This window comes from Anoplopoma fimbria, chromosome 3 (assembly GCF_027596085.1).
Source record: "Anoplopoma fimbria isolate UVic2021 breed Golden Eagle Sablefish chromosome 3, Afim_UVic_2022, whole genome shotgun sequence".
Taxonomy (NCBI): Eukaryota; Metazoa; Chordata; class Actinopteri; order Perciformes; family Anoplopomatidae; genus Anoplopoma; species Anoplopoma fimbria.
The window spans coordinates 2,602,833-2,626,789 of NC_072451.1; the positions used below are offsets into that span (position 1 = coordinate 2,602,833).

General features: G+C 39.5%; 1 protein-coding gene across 1 annotated transcript in view; it reads right to left on the minus strand.

Annotated features, from left to right (window-relative positions):
• LOC129113352 (disco-interacting protein 2 homolog C-like) overlaps window positions 1-23,957 on the minus strand; it is a 165,466-nt gene that overhangs the window by 6,850 nt on the left and 134,659 nt on the right. Inside the window, 20 exon segments of the mRNA XM_054625592.1 lie at window positions 1,517-1,687; window positions 1,788-1,956; window positions 2,599-2,729; window positions 4,270-4,379; window positions 4,862-4,973; window positions 5,162-5,262; window positions 5,265-5,282; window positions 7,126-7,249; window positions 8,019-8,099; window positions 14,357-14,466; window positions 14,644-14,845; window positions 15,625-15,739; window positions 16,351-16,559; window positions 16,651-16,787; window positions 17,610-17,751; window positions 19,773-19,885; window positions 20,912-21,031; window positions 21,338-21,431; window positions 22,199-22,263; window positions 22,461-22,563. Of these exon segments, the coding sequence (XP_054481567.1) occupies window positions 1,517-1,687; window positions 1,788-1,956; window positions 2,599-2,729; window positions 4,270-4,379; window positions 4,862-4,973; window positions 5,162-5,262; window positions 5,265-5,282; window positions 7,126-7,249; window positions 8,019-8,099; window positions 14,357-14,466; window positions 14,644-14,845; window positions 15,625-15,739; window positions 16,351-16,559; window positions 16,651-16,787; window positions 17,610-17,751; window positions 19,773-19,885; window positions 20,912-21,031; window positions 21,338-21,431; window positions 22,199-22,263; window positions 22,461-22,563 (2,427 nt within the window).

A 23,957-nucleotide genomic window follows, 5' to 3' on the forward strand; every position in this document is an offset into this window, starting at 1 on the left:
TGCTAGAAACTGTTAATGTTCGCTGTAATATTAGTGCATATTGACTTTGTGCAGTTAGAAATCACAAGAGGACAAAGAAATGTGGAATATATTTCCAAAAATATTCACAAAAAGCTTGCATTTCCATTATATCTTACCATTAATATCTGTAAAATGTTCAGCAATGTTTTCATTTAATTTAATAGAACATTGGAAATAACTTCAATTAAATTATCTAGAGCAGATGATGCAAAATGGAAAAAAAACCAACATATGACCTTTGGGGAAAAACCTGATTTGATCCACTTAAGGTTTCAAATCATAGCTGAGATGTAAAAGCGATGATCAGCTTGAAATGGAACGATGACGCTGAACCATAAGAGACATACGGAGAAATAACTGAATGTCTGAAGAATTGGTTTGATTTGATGAAAGAGACGAGAATGACTGTGGCTTTAATTCTCTGTAGACTCGTTATCTAGTTACCCACAAACAGATCTGTCTCTGGCTTAACATCCTTCATCTGCTATAAGTGCATTTTGTCATTTTTGCCTTGACGTCAATGTATTTTCTTACACTTTAAAGAGCTGAATGAACGGGTTTAAAGTGCCCAGGAGATGTGAAAAATGCTGTAAACTGCAACAATTGCAGTGATGTGGTTTCTCCACTTCAGCAGAGTTTGGCTCACCTGCAAACCCCCAAACTGTAGAGAATATTGATCTAGTTATGGTTGTGTCTGTAAACCTCAGGAAAGCACAAATCAATCAGCCAGACTTTCCTTAAAACTGTTTATTCTCTCAATATTTTGTTCATGTTTGCCTGCCTCAAAAAAAAACAGTTCTAAAATATTTATATAAAGAGTTTTTTGGGACTCTATTTGCCATCTTATTACTCAGAGTCAGAGAAGAAGATGGATATCGGTGTGATGTTCAACCTACTGACTGGAAGCAGCAGGAAAAAAAACATATTTTTTTTTACATTTTCTATGTTGTTATCTAACTAGTTTCTAATTAATCCAATTATCAGCAGGGGTTTCATACAAAAGCTGCCAAATCTACTACAAGGACAAGTTTATCTCCAGTTAAGAGGAGTTTCTTTTGTTTTTATTGAAATATAAAGGAGCTAATATGCTTTTAACTGTTATTGAAAAAGAAAAATCTAAATATCTGCTAATTAACAGCTCAGCTTAAGCTAAATTGTTCTGCAAGCAAAAAAATAAACAGCTGTGGGGGCAACACATCAAATTAAAGTCAGATTATTTCATATTTAAATTTTTGTTGGTTTTTTTATGTTTTTTTACTTGTTTATTATACCTTAAGTGTGATGACATATTTATCATACTTGTTTTGCTTTTCTTTTTCTACTTATAACTGTTTGTTTCCCCTTTGTGGGACTAATAAAGGATTATCTTATTTTATCTTATCTTAAAAGACGATTTTAACATTGATTCCAGCCCCGAGGTCACAATAAGAAATGTCCCGAGTCTGTGGAAGTGAAGAAATCCAGGAGCAGAAAGAGAAGTGAGAGTCTGACTGACCTGCAGGCAGATCGCCAGGTTGACCCGGCAGCCGAAGGAGGTGCTGACGGCTCGAGGGTGGAGTCCCAGGTCCTTGAAGAGTTTGGAGAAGGACTGCGTCAGGGCGGTCCTGGGACGCTCCTCCGCTACGACCACACAGGTCCTCACCCGAGACAAGTCCAACCCTCGAGACTGGAGAGGACGAGGAGGACGCAGAATGAGAAGTTCATGAAAAATGTCAAGTGCAAAATACAAAATTCTAGACGAGATACAGCGCCCCCTAGTTTTTTACCTTCAGGGCGTCGGTCTGCAGGCCGAGCCCCTTGGTGCAGAGCTCCATGACGCTGTAGGAGCAGAAGGTGTCGCGGACTTTGTACTGACTGACGGCCGACAGCCAGAGAGCCGGGTTCACCTCCAGCTCGGACGGAGGGATCAGGATGGACTGGTGACCTGAGTACACACTGCAGAGAGGAACCAAGACGGGGTTGTGTTCTGATTACTGACGGAAACAATTCTGCAGAAATGTAGAAATGTATGTCCAATTAAAATGCTAGCCATTGGTAGCACAAGTGGGCATGTTCAAGCTAAAACAAGGTGTTGAGATGTTTTTCCTCTTGTCTTCACCTCTTCTACACATCTACCCTCCAAAACTAGATTCAGAACTTAAAGTTACTACGAGGAGCTTTTATTTTGTGTTGATTTTGGCGCCCCCTGTGGACAAAAGTGGTAGTGTTTCTGAGCACCAGACTCCCTTTAGAAAACCTCTCATTTTTCTTTTGCAGCAGGGTCTGACAGTCTGACCAGTTCAGCCCTGGTTCTGGATCTGGGTGTGTCCACGGTGGACTGGTCTCTGCTGGAGTCTGAGCTGAAGGAGTTTCTGGTGAACCTTCATGATCTCATCTGGTTTCTCCAGAATCCGACCCGGTGGCTCCGATGACGAGCTTTAAGAATAACTTTATAGAAACAGACGATCTTCTCTCTGATGGTCTGGTTTACTGATGGAGGTCTATAGAGGACCAGGACTAAACTGAGACTGGTTCAGGACCAGTTAAAAGCTCCTCACAGTAACTTCAAGTCAGTCTTTACATTTTATATTGTCTGACCTGCAAAGGCACCAGAGGACGAAGCCCAGGCCGCAGTACGGGTCCAGGCAGATGGCGACCTCTCTGGACGGGTAAAGCTCGCACTGCAGCTTGATGGAGCGGCAGAAGGCACTGGTGGCTGTGTGAGACATCTGGACAGGAAACAGACTCATGACACTCATAAAGTAGATCCATTTTTCTGCACATAAAGATGTTAGTTCAGTTTCATGAAGCAGGTGGGGATACTTTCATTGTTCTGTGTACTTTTGTGATATTTTCTTTCCTTTCTTTTTAGAGCAGAATCTAAAGTTTGGACTCATGACCTTCCGTCCTGCTGGAGCTAAACACGAATAATTAACTAGAAATATGTCCACAGCGCATTGATTAGCATAACAAAACTCTGGGATCAAACATAATGGACGGGTCATTTAGCAGCACATGAGAAAATATTTGGCCATTGTTTCATCCTGTCCTGCTTTTTCCCCTCTTTTGCTGATTGGTTTGTGTTTTTCAAAGCTTTCATTAACGAGGCTTTTGTGTTTTGTTTTTTGTTTTTTTTAATTATCGTGATTATGGCGCAATGATGGTTTGAACATAGTCAGATGAAATATTTGGTGGCGTGCAGATTATTAAAGCAGCAATGGAGATGATGTCATTTATGTTTATAGGGCTTTCAATTTAATTTCATATATCTAGAATGAACATTCTGGATATCTGCAATACAATTCTCATTAAAAAAAACTCTCATTTTAGATATCTGTAATCCAAATGTTACTCGTCATAACTGAAGTGAAACGTTATCTTTTTGCATATCCACAATACATTTGTGGATACCTGCAATTGCATTGTTTCTCATAATTCTAATTGTAGATATTGTATTTTTACTGGTCATAATGGTGGCGTCACCATGACTACGTCTACTTCTTATATACGTCCATACACAGCTCCCCATCATTGTATCGTTCATTATAATCCTACTAGTTCTGATCCTAGTACTAATCCTGTTTACACTTTAGGATTTACCCAATTTAATATTTACAACGACAGCAACTGTTGTATGATCATATAATCCAGGGATAAATCTCAAATCCAACATAAAAAGCAATAAGTATTTTACCTCTGAGGAACAGATATTCATGTTTCCTTAGTGTATAATATTAATATTCTGACATTAGCTGAAATGTAAATGATCAGGTTGCTAAAGTTGAGACCAATAACTGAAGAAGTCTCATCCTGACTGAGAATATTAACACATTACAGAGAAAAGAGTCATGATCCCGTTTAATCATCCAACCGAGGCTGGTCTCATTTGTTACATTTGGGAAACATAAACCTGAACGATTATCAAGATATGAATCAAAATCAAGAACAAACTAACATTAAAAAACAGGACAAAGGTTAAAAGGAGAATAAATAAAATAATAAATTATTATTATTAAATAATAAAAAAGATAAATAAATAAATAAAATGGATTGATAAATACTAGGTAAAATCCAATGATTTATGGAATTGAAATATATCATAACACACTCCATTTTTGGGATTACTTTGTCAATTAAGGACAAGCACGCAAATTGGAGAGGTGGTAATTAAGAAGACTCAGTTGTGTGTGTGTGTGTGTGTGTGTGTGTGTGTGTGTGTGTGTGTGTGTGTGTGTGTGTGTGTGTGTGTGTGTGTGTGTGTGTGTTCACCTTGACTCCAGCGAGCATGCCGGTGGTGGAGACACTGAAGTCCAGGTAGGCGAGGGTGTCGGGGTTGGACGGTTTATACAGCAGAGGAGGTTTCTTCTTTGGCAAATCATCTAAAAGAAAAAAAAAATTGTCTTTATATTCTGTAGCTTTTGGGGCATTTATGTACCCCATCTATTAAATGACATGATTATCATCAGTTTAATCAGTTTGATTGAAGTTCTGAACAGTGAAGTCAATGCAGAAGTGTCTTAAAGCTGCATTCTCTCTCCTGTCCACCAGGGGGCGACTCCTCTGGTTGTATAGAAGTCTATGAGAAAATGACTCTACTTCTCTCTTGATTTATTCCCTCAGTAAACATTGTAAACATGAGTTTATGGTCTCAATCTCTAGTTTCAAGTCTTCTTCAATACAGCATGATGTTCATTTAGTAAATGATGCTCCATTTAGAGTCAAACAGACCATAAAGCAGGGGATGCTTTAGGGCGGGGCTACACACTGATTGACAGGTCGACACCAGAGACGTATACGGCGTCTCTACGTCACTCCTCCTCAGTCCATATATGGTCACTTCCTGTTCATCGGTTGTGCGTACCTGTGTCCATGACGGGGGGCCATGTCCGGACGTCCACGGCGGCCGAGGCTTCCTTGGACCTCAGCAGTTTACAGATGAGCTGTGTGGTCATCACGCACACCGACCGGCTCACCTGCAGGAAGCAGAACAGACAAGTTTAAAAGTCCGACATGCTCACATTCAGCAAGAATGTCTGTGAGATGTTGTCCATTTAGTTTCTGGGTATTTTAACTTTTGCTTAAATATCAGATATTATAACTGGTCCAACATGAGACAACATTCTCTTTGTTCCCACAGATTACGGCATCAGAGCGCTTTTACCTCCACGATCATCTTGACGGTCGGCAGCGTGGTGGCGATGTTCTGAGGGTGAGGCGGTCGCACCGTGATCGGCACGCAGCCGGCGTAAAGGCAGCCGTAAACGCCACGATGAGGTCGATACCTAGAGGGGGAGGGAGGAGGAGGAGGAGGAGGAGGGGGGAGAAAGGGGAGGAGATGGAAAGGGAAGAAGAAGTAGGAAGAGGATGGGGAGGAAGGAGAAGGGAGGAAAGAAGGGAAGAGGATTGAAATAAGAGAGGATGAGAAAGAAGAAGACAGAGGGGTAAGGAAAAAGGGGAACAGGAAGTATAAAGGTGAGGTGAGATGGGGGAGGGGAGGGAGGAAAAAGGGAAGAAGGAGGGGAGATAAGGGAAGAAGGGATGTAAGAATGGAAAAATGAGGAGGGATGGGAGGAAGAGGAGGAAGGAAAAGGGAGAGAGATAGAAATGGGAGGAGGATCAGGACGAAGAGGAAAATGTTTGTGAAGACAGGGTGAGGAGAGGAGTGGAGAAGTGGAGGACAAGGAGGAAGGGAGTGAGGAAAGAGCAAGGTAAGGAGATGAGGATAGAGAGGGAAAAGGGAAGCAGAGGGTAAGGGAAGAGGAAGTAGGAAGAGGATAAAGAGGAAGGAGAAGGGAAGATGATTGAAATGAGAGAGGATGAGAAAGAGGAGTAAGGAAAGAGGGCAAGAGGAAGAGGAAAAGTGAGGTGAGATGGGGGAGAAGGGAAAGAAGGAGGGGAGATAAGGAAAGGAGGGATGTAAGGATGGGGAAATGAGGAGGGATGGGAGGAAGAGGAGGAGAAGGTGGAAGAATGGTGAAGCAAAGAAAAAGGAGAAAGGAGAGAATAACTCATCTCTCTCTCTCAGAGGTCATGAGGTTAAGAGTTAACGTTGAGCTCTGGAGGCGACTTTAAGACGCTCGGGATTGGTCCTGCGTGGCTGCGTCCGCTCTGCCACCGCGGACACGAGGCTCCGAGCCTCTGAGGGGAAACGACTATTCTTTTCCTGTTCTCCTTCATCTCTTCTATCCGACTTCCTCGTGTCCGTCCTCATTTAAAGAGTCCGTCCTTGTTTAGAATCGTTACAGACGTCTGGTACGTTTTAATCTATTTATTAATCATTCAAAAGGAACCTGCTTATTGATATGATATGTTTATTTCAAAACAATTCGTCTGCTTTTATTTTGTTCAAGTGTTGTTATTGGCAAAAACTTAGTAAAGAGGTAAAAATGAAAACACAAACGTATGTATTACGTTTTGTGCTACATTGTCATTTGCAAGTTCCCTCACCAGCTCAAGCATTGGTCGTCAGAAGAAATGTTTTTTATTGAAAATGTTGCACTTTTTCAATAAATTCAAAGCTGACAGTCTGCAGGAACTCATTACTTTCTTGCAACATGCAATTATAAGGCAAGAAAACGACATAAAAGCAGTAAAAAATAACAATATAATCATATTTATAGGACGTGCAGTGCTTTAGAAACTGGTCTGTAGTTATATGAACAGTGTTTCCTGTTTTAAGTTGCTGTCAGGATTTGTTGGGGAAATTTCAATGGTTGTTTTTTCTATAAATTCTATGTGTGGTGACTGACTGATGGATGCTTTCTGTGTTCTTAAGTGCTTTGCATTTGTTTGTACTTTTACATTATTGTGTTTTCTTGTGTGTTTTCTGGACTGATAGTTACTGTAAAGCACAAAAGATTCTGTATAAATAAAGTTTTACTTATTTGCCTTTGGCCATTGGGTGCATCACTATAATAAAAGTTGAGAGTCAGTTTCCAAATCTGTTTTTGCTGCAATATTTTCTGCTTTTATCTTGAAACTTGAATCAATTCTAATGAGAGTTTTTCCTCCAATTTCAGATTTTGGTAGTAATGCCCTTGACATCTGGCAGAACAAAGACACACTGAAACTGACACCAGGGCATGGTGTGTGTGTGTGTGTGTGTGTGTGTGTGTGTGTGTGTACCTGGAGGGTAGACCAGAGCCACGTGGTCTCCGTCCTGTAGGTGGCCCCGTTCAGCCAGCATGCCGGCGATCTTCTCTGCCCTCTTATGCAGCTGAACACAAGTCAGAGAGCTGGCTATCGTACCCTGGACGAGGACACACACACACACACACACACACACACACACACACACACACACACACACACACACACACACACACACACACACACACACACACACACACACACACACACACACACACACACACACACACACACACACACACACACACACACACACACACACAGAGAGAAAGATGAGTGACACATTCAATCAGCAGTGTGCATCATCAGATGTCATGTTGCAGCGTCTCACTGCTGAACAGCTGTAACACAAAACCAGTGCGTCTTATTGACATTATACAAAATAACATAACCGTCATACCGAGACAATCACACACACACACACACACACACACACACACACACACACACACACACACACACACACACACACACACACACACACACACACACACACACTCATTTACAAACCGCATCATTATAATGAAATACGACTATTCTTTTTGTCCAATCTGTCTTTCATGTGAACAAACAAATGAATACATGTGGCATAAATCATTCTTTTTTTTTTTTGTTGCCATTTTGTCCTTCTGCAAGATCTCTAGAATCAAAGCAAAACTGAAAAACACTATAATATGAAGCAGATGTTGCAACAAGAGGAAACAGATCCTGCATCTGTTATTTTCCACTTGTTGAAAACTCATCATATAGAGAGATTAACGTGAATTATGAAGGTTGTAAAGATGCATCAAAACTGGCCTCTGGATGAGCAGTGTGTGTGTGTGTGTGTGTGTGTGTGTGTGTGTGTGTGTGTGTGTGTGTAGTCTCACCCTGGAGTTGAGCAGTGTGTACAGGATGTGGTCCGGAGTGGTCTGGGCTCTCCACTGCAACACCTCGGACAGGAAGAGGAACTAAAAACACAAAACACAAATACAGGAACAGTGAGACCGAGTGACGACACACAAACATATCTACTAATAAACACACACACACACACACACACACACACACACACACACACACACACACACACACACACACACACACACACACACACACACACACACACACACACACACACACACACACACACACACACACACACACACACACACACATATATACATCCATCTGGAACATGAGAATAAGACAACATGGCAGCTAACAGGAAGAGAGCCAGAAGAATCCACTCCTCTAGTGAACAGCTTTCCTTTTATCACTCATTTCATTTTTTATTTCATAATCACGAGTTCTTCTGACTATTTAAGTGAGTGGCTTATTTAAGTGAGTGGTTTTTTTTTTTGCATCCATCAAATTTTTCAATGCAATATATAGATATAATAAGTTCTGCAGCTCTATGGGAACAGAGAGACTTTCAAGAACCGATGATAATGTCAGTTTTTACATCTCCTGGCTCTACAATTGTTAAATTCATGAGTGTGTGTTTGGAGATTTCAAAAACGAATGCAACTTATTACTTTTGCTGCTAAGAAATGTGTAATTCAATTAACTTACTTTTTGAATGAGTTGCAGGAAGTTTGTAACTTGCCCATTAGCGTGTGGAACTTATTTTTGTAAAGCTGACTCGACTCAAAACAGTAAAACAGTCGCACAATTTGCATAATTTCTTGGAAACGCAGCTGCAAATTCACTCGTTTATGGCTGAAATAACCAAAGAAAAGCTGTTTAGGAGATTTGTCGAGAGCCTAACAGAGAAAACTGATAAAGTAAACTGATAAAATGTCATTTCAGCAGCTCGGTGACGGTGCAGCCTGTTTGGGGGTGAACTTAATTGGAAGAGAGAGAGTCAGAGAAGTGAATATGAATGGAAGAAGGAGAGCAAAGTGAGGTAATAAGGCTTCTTAAAAAACAGCAGCCAAGAAGAGATGGATGGAAATTGGAGATTGGGAGGAGAAGAACAAATAAAGAGAGAGTTTGTTTCTGGCCTCATGAATTTTTCAGGGTTTGCAGCCGAGTGGTGAATCACAGGGAGCATAACATCGTGTTACATTTTCTGTTCTGCCAGAGAAAGTCAGGTTCTATTTGTGTGTGTGTGTGTGTGTGTGTGTGTGTGTGTGTGTGTGTGTGTGTGTGTGTGTGTGTGTGTGTGTGTGTGTGTGTGTGTGTGTGTGTGTGTGGTGAGGATTCAGCTGTCAAGAGTCTTAACCCGGCCGACCGCAAAGCAATCTGGGCCTTCGCTCTGCACCACACCGCGTCCGTCACGTCTGGGAGGAGCTGCAGGGCGCGCTTGATTTGTACTGCAAATTTCACCGACTGTTCAAAAGTGATTTATTTTTATGCTGGAGGAGCTTATGTGTGAACGTTTGCTGCTGCAGCAGAGGGTTGAAATAATAATGCTTTGCTTAAGGGCACCATGGCAGTTAGTATGACTCAAAGCCATGAACCTCTGACTTAACTGATCTGTTTCATAGGTTGTCTGTTCAGGATCTAGTATTGGTATCTTACTGCTTTAGAGTAAAAAAAAAAAAAAAAAGAATCACAACAAATAAAAATTAAAGGTTAAACAAAAAGTGATACATGTGAATAAAATAAATCTCACAATTTAAAGCTAAAGCTGTACTGCTGCAATCCAACATATATGAGAATTTAGTTTTTGAAGAATTCAGTTTCTAATCTTGGAATTGAAGAGCAAAGTATGTTTGTTAAACATTAATGTTCTGTAACTGTAACATGAAAGCATGGTGGAGTTAGCAAGCTAGCTAGCTTACTAGCCCACATAATGACTCATCTAAATACTGTTGTCACAGCGTAGGAAACAGGCGGCAATGTCTTAAAAGTTGCATTCTCTCTGCTGTCCACCAGGGGGCGACTCCTCTGGTTGTATAGAAGTCTATGAGAAAATGACTCTACTTCTCTCTTGATTTATTCCCTCAGTAAACATTGTAAACATGAGTTTATGGTCTCAATCTCTAGTTTCAAGTCTTCTTCAATACAGCATGATGTTCATTTAGTAAATGATGCTCCATTTAGAGTCAAACAGACCATAAAGCAGGGGATGCTTTAGGGGCGGGGCTACACACTGATTGACAGGTCGACACCAGAGACGTATACGGCGTCTCTACGTCACTCCTCCTCAGTCCAAATATGGTAACTTCCATTCATTGGCTCCAAAAAAAAAAACTAGCCGACAATAGACGTGACTGAGTGTTTTTCAATTTTATAGAAGCCGTCATAAAAGACTAACGCCTCAGTTATCACGACTGTTAATTCAAAAGACTCTGTTGTACAGGAACCCTTTAAGCGGCGTTCATAACCTCCTGCTGAAAACATCACTCAGCTCCTCATCGGTTTAAGTTTCCTGTTTCACCTTTTACAGTTTCGACTCTCAGAGTTTGGCTGATGGAACGCTCCCTCGCCTCCTCACCAGCAGCTCCATGCATCACAAATCTCTCCGGGGGGGGTTAAAAGATTTAAAGAAGTTCTCTCCCCGATGAAAACATCACTCCGCTGCTTTTTTTGGCTCGACTCTGAGCTTTCGTTAAACTTTCACAACTGCTTCTTTTTCCAGTTTTCCTGCCTCGTACATTAACATTTACCATTTGGTGGAGGCGTTTATCCAAAAAGCCCTAAAGCTTCATTTGCACACATATGAAACAGGATCCAAACCCATTTTTTTTTTACCCATTTAGTCACAAATGATCATGTAAATCCTTGTAAAAATGTTCTCTCTTTAATACCCGTTTAAAGACCTTACTTTAAATGGAGCAGATGTAGATTTGGAAGCAGATAAGGTGATAAAATAAGTTTGTTGGTTCTGATATCAGTCAGACTTATAAACTAAAAACTCCAACACTAAATGAATGTTGTTAAATTACAATTAAATAAAAATGTGGCCAATCAGATGGACTTAAGTGATTGAAACACAATACAAAAAGAGATTTGCACAAAATGTTCTCCAGTGTTTAACTAATATTGCCCATATTTACTTAAGTAAATATATAATATAATATAATATTGCCCATATTTACTTAAGTAAATATATAATATACTTAAGTAAATATGGGCAAAGTATTTATTTTGAAACTTCTGAAACATTTCATAATCATTGATTTTAATGATTTAATGTTACACTTCAGATCTGAAACTTTACATACATATCTGTAGACTGGTTTACATTTTTATAATCCATCCTGATAACCTGGTTTTGGATTTGCACCTTGTTATAATCTTTTTTAATTTGCATCCGTCTGACTTTGTTTTGCAACTACCGCTCTGCAATTTCCCATCAGGTTGAATGAAGTTCTATCTTTTTGTTATTATAAATAAATTGCGAATTTCTTATCCAATGAATGAGTGTTTGGAGGTTTTTGGGGATACCGAGATACATTTTTTGTGTTTTGACTGATTTTTCTTTAACCATAAAAAGGATTAAACCTGGTTTGTGTTGTTTGTGAGATAAACTGTGACCCCTGGTTTAACTGGAACCTGCCTGCAGATAGAAACGTTACGTTATCTCCCAGAGAGAGGACCGGCATGCTGAACACCGACACAAAGAACCTCTGTCTGGAACGATTTTTATCAGTTTGTGAGCGTTGGTGTCGGATTCTCATATGAATAAACTGAAGTCTGCAGCTCAGTTGTACCTGATGTTCTTATCAGATGCTCAGAGAAACCCAACACGTCGACCACCTGTCGACACAAGCACTTTATGTTGCTTAAATTTACATAAAGAAAGAAATTTAAATCTTTGAACAAAGTGGAGGATGAATCTAGAAAACTGGCAGCACAGCCGGTGGCTAAAACAAGAACTTTCAGTGGACGTGACGTTAATTCAGCGCTGCTCAGCTTGTTCTCTTAAATGGACCATTTAAAAAAAATAGTTTTGTCCCCATTAGTCACTTAACAAAACACCAAAGTTACTCTTTAAACATCTACTGCCGAGGTACCCTTCAGCAAAGACATCAAACTCCTCAGACAACCAGGATAGATCACATTCCACTCTCTAGGATATAAGATATAAGATTACACTGACGACACACAAAACATTTCAATAAAAAACAGTTTGAAGAGGAGCTCATTCACACAGAGGGCTTGGTTTTCAGAGCGATGTTAAACATGCAGTGATTGATGAGGAAACATATTGATGAGGGAATGAATCAATGAGCGTATTGATGGCGAGAAGCAGCAGCAAAGAGCCTAAAGTTCATCCTCTAAACCTGATTAACATTTAGCAGACTTTTTCACCCAAAATCCCCGAATCACAAATGTAATTTCGAATGACGCATGAAGCAAAAATAATCCAAAATTCACAATCATTCCCTGGAATCACAAGAGTAATCATGTGGCTCTGCAGAGTCCACGTCGGAGCTATTCTCTACCAACATCATCATCCTGTTTGGATTGTTAATTATGGCATCAAGCCTCAGGACGATTCGTTTCATTTTGCAAAAATGGCAGAGAGTCGATTTAGATGCAACATGATCTCCAAACCATCAATACTGAGGCTTTTTCACAGGAATATTCTGCTCTAGACGGTCAACAGAGCTGATGCTATTGTGCACGGATAATACTTTCATAGTTAAAGAGGTAGTTTGGATGTTTGAAGTGGTGTTAAATGAGGTGTTTATTTAATTAAAACGTTTCTTCCATCTTTAAATTGCCTTTAGACATAGAGAGAGGAATAATTTCACAGATAAATTGTTTCCAGGACTTTTTATCCTTCCTTTTCTTTTCTTGCATTTCCTTTTATACGAGTCATGCATTGATCTTAAGGTCAGACGTTTGAGGTAAATAGGCGAATATCCGATGGATGTCTGCTATGTGACAAGATTTCATTTACTACTTGAAACAAATCAAAACTGAGAAACTTTTTCTTTTTCAACTGTGGACAAAGCCAGGCTAGCTGTGCTAAGCTAAGCCAAGCTAACAGGCTTTCCCAAAATATTGAACATTTCCTTTAGCTGTCAGACATATTGGGTCATATATTATGTTTTTCTTGGTCCAACGCTGCAAGAAGTGGAAATCTGAGGATTTGTGGAGAGTTTAGTTGAAAGCACCAGAAAGCAGAAAGTTCACCACCATCTGTGTGGTGACATCCAACTACACACAGGCTGACTTGCTGCATGTAGCGTGACAGGCTGCGGTGGTTTCCCAGTGTGCTGCGGTGGAGGAGGTGGTTGTTATTATTTGGGGCCTGTCTCTTCGTATTAGAGTCGACATGGTGCGTGTCGCCGCCACTCCCGCCGCCGGCTGCATGACGATATACAACCGAAGACATTTTCAGCACCAGAGAAGAGAGGAAAATCTGTTCCGTCAGTAACAAACACCGCCTGTTTCCCTCCATCACTCTGCTGGTCTCGCTTTCTGTTTTCTTTCTACTCAAATTATTCATTGTTGCATTCTCTCTATATAGACCACATGCTCTCTCTCTCTCTCTCTTTTGCTCTTATGATCTCTATTTCCTTTTTTTCCGACTCTCTGCGTTTGTTTCTTCACTGTCTTACTCACTTTTGTTGGCACAAGTACGACATGAACATTGCTGCCAAGGCATCTAAATTTCGCTGCCATCACCTCCCGGCATCTGACTTTCCTATTCGCTGTGTTATCTGCTTTATAAAAGATGCATGAAATGGAATTCAGAGCATTTCGATTGCCTAAAAGGCTCCCAACATGGCGACAACTGAGCCGGCGGTTTGCAGCTAACAGTGCGAACAACGGCAGCAGAGCTAACAGAGCTAACAGTGTTCACCTGAGGGGGAACAGGATGGTGAGCGCTACGCTTCCGCAACATGCCATCTAATAGTTGTATGCTGCGATATTAATGCTCTGAGTATCATAGTTAGAACCTTTAATGTTGAGTCAAACTTAGGGAAGAATGCCACTTTTGCATCTTGAATCCAAAGCATTTGATTGAAACCTTTGAAATGATGAGTCAGCTTGATTTTCCAGTAAAAAAAAAAAAAAGGTTAAAGTTTTCTGTTATGATTCAATAAATGTTATAATTAATGATTATGTGAAAACAGCATAAACTGCAGGCCGAGTTATTGATAAGAAAGAATCCAAACAAATTCAACTAAATGATGAGCATGACTGTGAGTAAACCACGAAGGCCTCATATGTACATGTGTGTCTGATGATGATGATGATGATGATGATGATAATGGTGGTGGTGGTGATGAAAACCAGCAGCCCCCCTCCTCACACACACCTTCCTTGCCTGGTCATTGTCTTCGATCTGACCCAGATCCCTGCCGCTGGCCTGAGCGATCCTCTTCCCCGACACCAGATTCCCCACCATCACAGACGCAGGACCGATCTCTGAGGAAGAGGAGGAAGAAGAGGAGGACAGGAAGACTCAGCATCTCCAGACTTAATTTACGATCGTACGTAGCGTAAAGTTAAATATGAACAACACAATAAAAAGACTAATAAATGATTATTATTATTATTATTATTATAATTATTTAAGCCCTCACACGTCCGTCCGTGCCGTACCTGGTTGTTTCTGCCGGGGTTTGGGCAGGTTGGTGACGCAGGTGTGCGGACACATGAGCACGTTGCAGGGGTGCAGCGCCCCCTCCAGGAAGAGCTGCTTGGTCTCCGACAGGTGGATGCCACCCAGGGGAGTCTTGGGCAGAGTGTTGGAGGGCACCAGAGCCAGGCAGTAAACCCCCACCTGGTGGATACCGTCTATCGCCTGGAAAGTTGTTATGGGATTAACTTTTTAAGGACAGAAGGAAACGGCACCTTTACTTCTTTAATCTGATTCCTGTAGAAAAAAGGGATGATGATTCCGGACACAGTGAAGGATCAACTAGTGGAAGGTTGGGATTACTTAAATTAATATTAGGTCATTTTTCCACGTTAAATTGTCTAAAAATGATTAGACCACTGTTGTTTATTTACAGTAAATAAAGAATAACTATTCATTTAAATGCTAAAATTACTACGTAAGTATTTGGTTGGAAAATTGTCACATTTTTAGCACTTCTCGAAAAAATAATGTAAATAAAACAGTAATGTACATAATTGTGCAATAATCTTTGAAAAATAAAATTAAAATGTCTTCCAGCAGCTGCAAAGACGGTATTAATTATTTTTCATATTATTTAAATATTATTATATAAACATCTAACAGCTTGTATAACACATTTTAGTTTAATCATAATACATACATGCAATAAAGGGATTATTTTCCTATATTTTTAAAAACATTTTCTATCTTTCTATTTTTTAATGCTTAATAGCAGCCCTCGATTAAAAAACGCTGAGTGTGTTAATAACCAATTAGCTGAATGGAAAAGCAGACAGGAAGTATTTCTTATGGTAAAGGAATACAAGGAATAAAGAGGTTTGTTTTTTATTGCAGCTGTAAAAAACGCAGACAACTTTTAAAAGTTCCACCGCAGTCTCAACGACGGCTTGTAGAGATCTGGACTGAGATTTTTTTTAAAAGCAACTTGTTCTCATGCGTACCTGCAGAACTCGGCTCATCCACTGGAAGCTGTCCTCCTCGGTGGAGTCGGGCCGCTGCTCCGCCACGACCACGATCCTCTCGTCATGCAGCACCGTGATGGAGAACACCGCTATCCTGAAACACAAACTGCAGATGACCTCAAACAAATATGAACCGGGAAATGTTTATCAGGGTCACAAAACTAAATGTAGTTTACAGAAAGAGCAAAAACTGTATCTGATTATAACATTTTTAAAGATATCTAGCTGGTGATGAGGCGTCCTGATAATATAAAAACATAGTTGAACATTTAAAAAACATGAAACAAGAATTATTCAAACTATTTTTTTGTTTTGAGGACATCTCAGAGAACATTTAAGAATATATACATAAAAAAGCAGCTTTTTTTTATTAATTCAAGAGGAATAATTGAAAGTAAATAGCACTTAAGATCTTGCAAAGCATTACATATCCTGTATTTTATTTATTATAATTAATATTATTAGTTTTTATTTCATTTTATTTATCCATTTGTGTCTATTTATTTATTCATCTTTTTTCAAATTGTTCTTCTATATATAATTGTTCTTATATATTTACATAGGTTATATGTGTGTAAATATACATCTGAATACTGGGGTATTTAAACACAAAAAAATATTAAAAAAAAGTTATTTGGAAGCTAATATCTCTGTTACTGTACTGAATGAAAAATAATAAAATGTCAACACTCCTTCACTTGTTACCTTCCCCTGTAGACAAACTTCATTGGCTCCACAGCGAGCGCCGTGGCAACGATGTCGTCGGCGTTGTGCTGGCGCCCGCCGACCACCATCAGACCGTCCATCTTTCCCGCCACAAAGATCAGACCAGCGGGGCCGATGAACCCCAGCAGGCCGGTCCTGGTGAAGGCGAACTCACTGATGGGAGCCCCGTTGTTGGTCACCGGGAAAACCTGAGCGGGGTTTGGAAGAAGAAAAAGAAAGTGAGAAACAGTTTGTACTTAAAAAAGATGAAGTTACAAAATCCTTCAAACACACTCTCACCTCGAAGGTGTTCTTGGTCATGCCGGCCAGGCCGTAGTAGGAGGTTCCCGCGGCAACCGTGCAAACGCACAGCTCTCCGATCTCGTCGGTTTTACAGAGCTGAGGAACACCTTCTGGTTTCACCACACACATCATTCCTACAGACACGGAGAGAGAGAGAGAGAGGGTGGGTTTATGAAGGAGAAATTATGAAAGATCACAGATCCTTTACATAAAGGCAGAATGATTATTGCTTCAACAGAAAGACTCCAAACAAGAAGTTGTACATCTATTTTGAAGCCCCGAGTTTGACATTTTGGACGTCGCCATCTTGGATTACGGACGTCGCCATGTTGGCTTTTTGCAACCAGTGAGCGGGAAGTGACCATATTAGGACTGCGGAGGAGTGAACTTTTGGATCTAATCTTTTGTTTTCAAACCGCAATCAACAAATCCTTATTAATTGTGCATTTCAGTAAAAATATTAGTAACAAAGAGGAAAAAATGACTCCCTTATAAGATTTGCTGTCTCGTGATGAATGATAACAGTAAAATAAAGATTTTATGGTTTCAGAAAATTGAAGGGGAAAGAAGGAAGTGGAAATTATTGATAAAAAAGAGAATAATTTGAGGAAAAGTAGAAGGAGATGGAGGAAAGAAGAGTGGAGAAAGAATCAAAAAAAGAAATAAGGAAGGAAAATGATGGACATGTTGAGTAAATTATTACAATTTTCAAGTACTAGTGGCATCAAGTTGAAATGATTCTTCAATATTCAGAAGTCACAAATAATCTTATGTTGAATCTTATCTTAAAGTATGAATCTACAAAGTGACAAATAACTCCAACTATCCGATAAATAGTAAAAATATCCACGTCTGAAAAGTAGAAAGTCTCCAAAAACTTTAACACTCAAGTGAAGCAGCAGAACGTCCAACATGCACAAACAGAACTTCTTCTCATATGAAGTCTTCGGTCTCACCTCCGGGCATGACGGCGCCGACGTCCTGCAGCGTGAGGACGGACAGCTTCTCCTCGGAGTCGACCCGGATCACGCCGTGACTCAGACCCTGCATGGACAACACGCCGCGACCTGGAGGGGTGGAGCCCTCATCCACGGGCCTGAAGGATGGGGAGGAGGAGACGGTTTACAACGTTCAGATCCAGAGAGGGAGGACATTTATTGGGGAGTGACTCTCTTTGGAAAGAAGTTAAGAAAGTTTTGGAAAAGGAGAGAGTTTTGAAACGTTTTTCGGAACATCTTTTTTGCAAAGAGAGGGCAATTTTAGATAGTCACAATATTTTTGGACAGGGAGAAAGTTGTTAAAGGGCCAGTTCACCCCAGATACATATCCATTCTCTTACCTGTAGTACTATTTATGAATTTAGAATGTTTTGGTGTGAGTTTTTGTAGAAATGTCTGCCTTCTCTCCAATATAATGCAACTACATGTCACTCTGCTTGTGCCGAAAAACTCGATTTTCCAGAAATCATCAACCAGTCACTCAAGATAATCCACAGTTTCTTGTTGTGAGCAGTTTCATGTAGGGCATTATTTATTTCTATCGAACTACACCTGCCAAACGTATCACCACGCAGAAGGAAGCATGCATCTTCTCAGCTAGCCGAGTGGAGCCAATACGGAAGTGTCTTAAAGCTGCATTCTCTCTCCTGTCCATCAGGGGGCGACTCCTCTGGTTGTATAGAAGTCTATGAGAAAATGACTCTACTTCTCTCTTGATTTATTCCCTCAGTAAACATTGTAAACATGAGTTTATGGTCTCAATCTCTAGTTTCAAGTCTTCTTCAATACAGCATGATGTTCATTTAGTAAATGATGCTCCATTTAGAGTCAAACAGACCATAAAGCAGGGGATGCTTTAGGGCGGGGCTACACACTGATTGACAGGTCGACACCAGAGATGTATACGGAGTCTCTACGTCACTCCTCCTCTATGGCAATCACACCAAAACAAACTGGATTGATAAATAGTAGAAAACGAAAAGAGGGGATTCTTGAAATTTGGAGATGAGCTATCTCTTTAAACCAAGACAATTTTTTGAAATATTTTTGAAAAGTGAGGGCTTTCTTTGTCTGGCGGTCTACGGGATGTTTCAGGTTTTTTTTACTAAGGTTCAGGGTTAGAATAAATTTGGGTTAAAGTTAAAATAGTAACTGGGGGCTGTATGTTAATGAGGGAGTCGAGTAAAGAGCATGGGTTTGTGTTTGTTTGTCCTGTATATATATATATATATATATATATATATATATATATATATATATATATATATATATATATATATATATATATATATTGTTTATGAGGCTTGAAGCAGCTCTTCTGAAAATAAACTGAGTTCATTACTTTAACACCCTCTGAGGCCAAGTGCCATTAATTAGCCTGTGTGTGGCACAAACACACACAAACTTCATAAAACACACACACACACACACACACACACACACACACACACACACACACACACACACACACACACACACACACACACACACACACACACACACACACACACACACACACAGTGTCGTAATTAAGAGCATGAAGCATAAATTGCAGCCGACACACGAAGCCGCCCTGTTATGTGGTTTGAACTACAGTGTGGAGGATGAAAGAGGTGGAAAGGTTTGAAAAGTTTACTGGTTCAAAAGCCATAAAACTGTAAAGTCACGGGTTGAATTAAGAGCGAGGTGTTAAAAAAAACAAACTAAAAGAAAGCTTCTTATTTACTGAGGAGAGTAAACAGATATGTGAGTGAAACGGGAGAAAGGTGGGAGATAACGGCACAAATAAATGATTTTAGGAAAAAGTGGTTTTATATTTGATTTCTTTTTAAGATTGGAGGATTCAATGCATTATGATGATGACAATATTTACCATATTTTAAAATATTTTCCACAGTCGAAACACTGATGATCTTTGGTCTCTTTTTTTTTTTTCTTCAAATTTCAATTAAATTCCAAGCAACTCTTCTTGCATTTCTGTGTCTTATGATGTTTTACATGTGCAAACAGCAATAATAAGACACATGCATATATGTGTGTGTGTGTGTGTGTGTGTGTGTGTGTGTGTGTGTGTGTGTGTGTGTGTGTGTGTGTGTGTGTGTGTGTGTGTGTAAAGCTACTCCTTAAAGCTACAGTCAGGGCCTCGGGGGAGCTCGCACAGGGACAAATGACCTCCGGCTTCAAACCTTTAGTCTGGAAGACGTTGAGGAAGGCGTCACAGGACGAGATCGACCCTGAGAGATAAAAAACGTTTTAAAGAGTCAGCGCTTCTTTTTATAAACATGTGTTTCAGCAGAAGACAAAGTGGAGGATAATCACAGCGGATATTCGTGATGCTGTGATTGTAATTAGACGTTTAGTCAAGCTATGTTGGGTTTTCCAACAACTAGTTTCCATGGTGATGGACATTTTATTTCAACCTCTCGGGCTATTTAAAAGCTAACAGTACCACCTCAATGTGTTTTTTAGATTTTTGATAATATATATTGTGTAATGGTGACAATTAGTTAAAGCTGGAGTGCGGAACTTTTGTAAGGTAAGACTCATAGGCAGGAAACCTTTAAGTTGTACATAAGAAACACTGTTGGCGTGTGCTTATAAGTATGATGATGTATATTTATGATGTACGCCTGCAGTTTCCTGTTTGTCCTCGCTGTTCATCACTTTTAAAAAACTTTAATCTTTCCTATGAATGCAGAGTTTTGTTTGTATCTGGAGCGGCCACCCCAAAATGGAGCTTCTTAGGATTTTCCCGCCCTAACTGCTTCTCAATTTGCTATTTTCTCTCCTTCCCACACTTCCTGTCCCCTTTCACCTTTAGCTAGTTGACGTAAAATGCCCCAAAATTGCAAAAGACATCGCAACTCCAATATAATGTGAAATACAGAGAGCTTCTCCTGGTGGTCATGGGTTTAAATGACATTGAGTATGACTTTAATTCATATGTAAAAGTCCAGCACTCCAGCTTGATGTATATTCTCCTAAAATTCAAATAAAAATGTACATCAAACAAAGCTCATACAGTAAAATTCAGAGCTCTATTTAGTAAAGTTTTGTCTTAAATAGTCATCAAAATCATGAAAACCACAGTATCAAATTTCATCATAATGTCAGGTGCTATTTGCTGGAATTATATATAATTACATAAATACAGCATTACATAAGTAGCATTAAACACAAAAGGCGTAACCTCTGTACTGGCCATTGAAATCAGGGTTGAATGTTATCACTGTAACTATAGCAACATGTGCTCTTCTTACAGGGATTCGAACCGTCGGCCACCACCAGCATACGGAGGGAGCTCAGGTTGACGTCCCGCTGCTCCCGGTGGGCCACCAGAGCCCAGTGCATGTCCCGGGACTTCACACACGCCACCTTGGCTAAAATACAAAATACAACTTTATTTAACATGCTACTCAGTGACAGAGAGGAATACATTTAATTAAGCAGATTTATGTCGTTTTTGTTGCTGTTGTATTGGATCCAAATTGGGATTTTAAACTTTATTGTACAGTCAATTAAAAACAAACACAACCAATGATATTCGGCTGTTTTCTGCTTGATCTCAATGTCAAAATACAAAACCAAAAAAAGAGGCTGAAAGTCAGATTTTTTTACACAAAAGGTCAAGAAACATGTGGATGATTTACGGATGTTTGCACTGAGTTTGTTGTTGATGTGTTTACCTTTGTACTGGCAGACTTTTTGGATCCAGGACAGAGGGTTGACCTTCATGAGGGCGTAGGGAATACTGATGACATGCATCATATTCATCACGCTCTGACGGAGACGGAGAAGAAGCAGAAGGTAAAAATAGAGTGACGGGTGTTTTAAGAGAACTTGTTCTTGGAAAGTATGAGGTTAAAATATAGAGGCTAAGGAATATGTTGCCAATCCTTCAATTGTTGGAGACTAAGGAGTAATACACTTTTTAAAATGTCCAAGTATTGATTTTATGTTGGGAGGAAATTACGTAAATCATCTGCCCACTAAATTGGACATCATGCTTCGCTTGCTATATTTCAATTAAAACAATAATAATGAAATAATACAAGTAATACTATTAATTATACGATTTTTTTTTTTCAATGAAACTTGCAGTTTTTGTAACAGAAACAACATTCTGACAATACTTATTGTCAGAATGGATTATTATTATAGATTATTATTTTTGAAGAGAATCAATCAATCAATCAATCAATCAATCAATCAATCAATCAATCAATCAATCAATCAATCAATCAATCAATCAATCAATCAATCAATAAATAAGCATCCCTATTGGACATAAAAACAGCAGGTTAAAAAAAGGAAGTTAAAGAAGAATAAAAACACTTCCTGACTGAAGTTGTCCTAATTTATGCATTAAAGGGGGAAAGCTTTAATGCATGAATGAAAGCTACTTTGGATGACAAAAAAAAATGATTTTCTATGTTGTATCACAATAAAACCAAAAACCATGATAGACAGTTTCATTTGAGCTACTTTAACCTTCATTCATCATTTTAAATAATTAAAGCAGAGAAGTTTAAATGTGTTTTTCTTACGGTGAGGACGGCGTGCCACAGTCCTACATCCTTCTTAAAGTCTAATACATTCACTATGGTCTCCGCTGGAGGACGAGAGAGAGAGAGAGAGAGAGAGAGACATTAACACCACGTTCAGGGACAAACAACAACATTATTGCATGAAAGGTGAAAGGTTAAATGTGTGTGTGTGTGTGTGTGTGTGTGTGTGTGTGTGTGTGTGTGTGTGTGTGTGTGTGTGTGTGTGTGTGTGTGTGTGTGTGTGTGTGTGTGTGTGTGTTACCCTCTGTGTAGGAGCAGGACTGTGTGAGGGCCTGGCAGTGTGTGAGCATAGCGATCCTCATCACCGTCACACCAAGGACGCTGCCGTCCTTACAGGTCTTATACTGGAGAGAGAGAGAGAGAGAGAGAGAGAGAGAGAGAGTACAGAAGATGTTTATGTACTGTTTGTTTAAGGCTATATGATTATGTTTTTGATTTGACGGATTATAACAGAACCATATCCAGAAAGGAAATAAAATAAATACATAAATAAGGTTATTTTGTGACGGGGAAATAAAAAAGGTAAATGGTTAATTTAGAGTTTGATCATTTGTGTTTATTCACGTCACTCTTACAAGACGCAGCAGACAATCTCTTTTTTATCAATTATTGCAAAAACAACCACTTAAAAGTGTTTTGCTTGTCGTTTTGCAGAGAGAACTAACAAAGCATGAATTCAGACTTTTGACAAATCTGCATCATTCTGTAGTTATTTCGGCATCCTTTTATCTGTCTACCGCAATGAAATCACAGACAAACTGTTTATTTAGGGTTCATACAGCTGTAGTAAAGGAGCTGACGTGTGGCCTGCTAGATACAGAGAATACAGCTTTATGAAGTTAACTGAGCGCCTCCAGATGATGTCATGAACACAGAGAGGACCATGTTCAGTTTCCCGGGATATCTGGGACTTCCACAACATGTATGAAGTAGAAATAAATGCCTGTTTTCTGAATGGAGTTTGGATCGATTGTTGCTAGGCTATGCTAACATTGTAGCATGTGTTGCACTTATTGTATTCGTATTAGTTTGTTTCTGTACTTTTGCTCTGGTTTATGCTTTTAGATGCTTGTTTAAGAAAGGAGATGCACTTATGACTTCTGGTGACTAGTAGTTCTCTTGAATACCTATGTTGAATACACTTCCTGTAAGTCGCTTTGGATAAAAGCGTCTGCTAAATGACTGTAATGTAATGTAATGTAATGTAATGTAATGTAATGTGATGCTGCTCCATCAAAACTCAAAATAACGACATATAGGTGTAAATACAGCGTTGTTATTGTTTGTACCATATGGTTGTACACATATATTTAAAGACCGCTCTCTGGATGAACACAGCGGCAACAATATTGTTTTCATTCATTTCTGATTCAAAAACGTCAGTGATGACAGGAGGAGAATCTAAAAGCTGATTGGCTGTCACGTCACAGAATGTCTTGAAATCGTGTCTATTTGACTCCGTTTGCATCTTTTTTCCCTTGTAGTTTATAAACAATACAATAACAAAATATTAAAGCTGTCAGTCAACAGTATAAATGTCAAACATAAATGTCATCTTGTTGTGATATCAATATTAATATATTGTTGAGGCCTGAATCAGATGTACAAATGTCGATAGATGAATTTAAAGTTTCTTTTTTTCTTGTGTTCCCAAAAAACAAAAAGATTCACGATTGCCGCCGAGTCGACAGTAATCGATGAGATTCTTTACAAAATAAGATCTCGTCCGTCTGAGAAG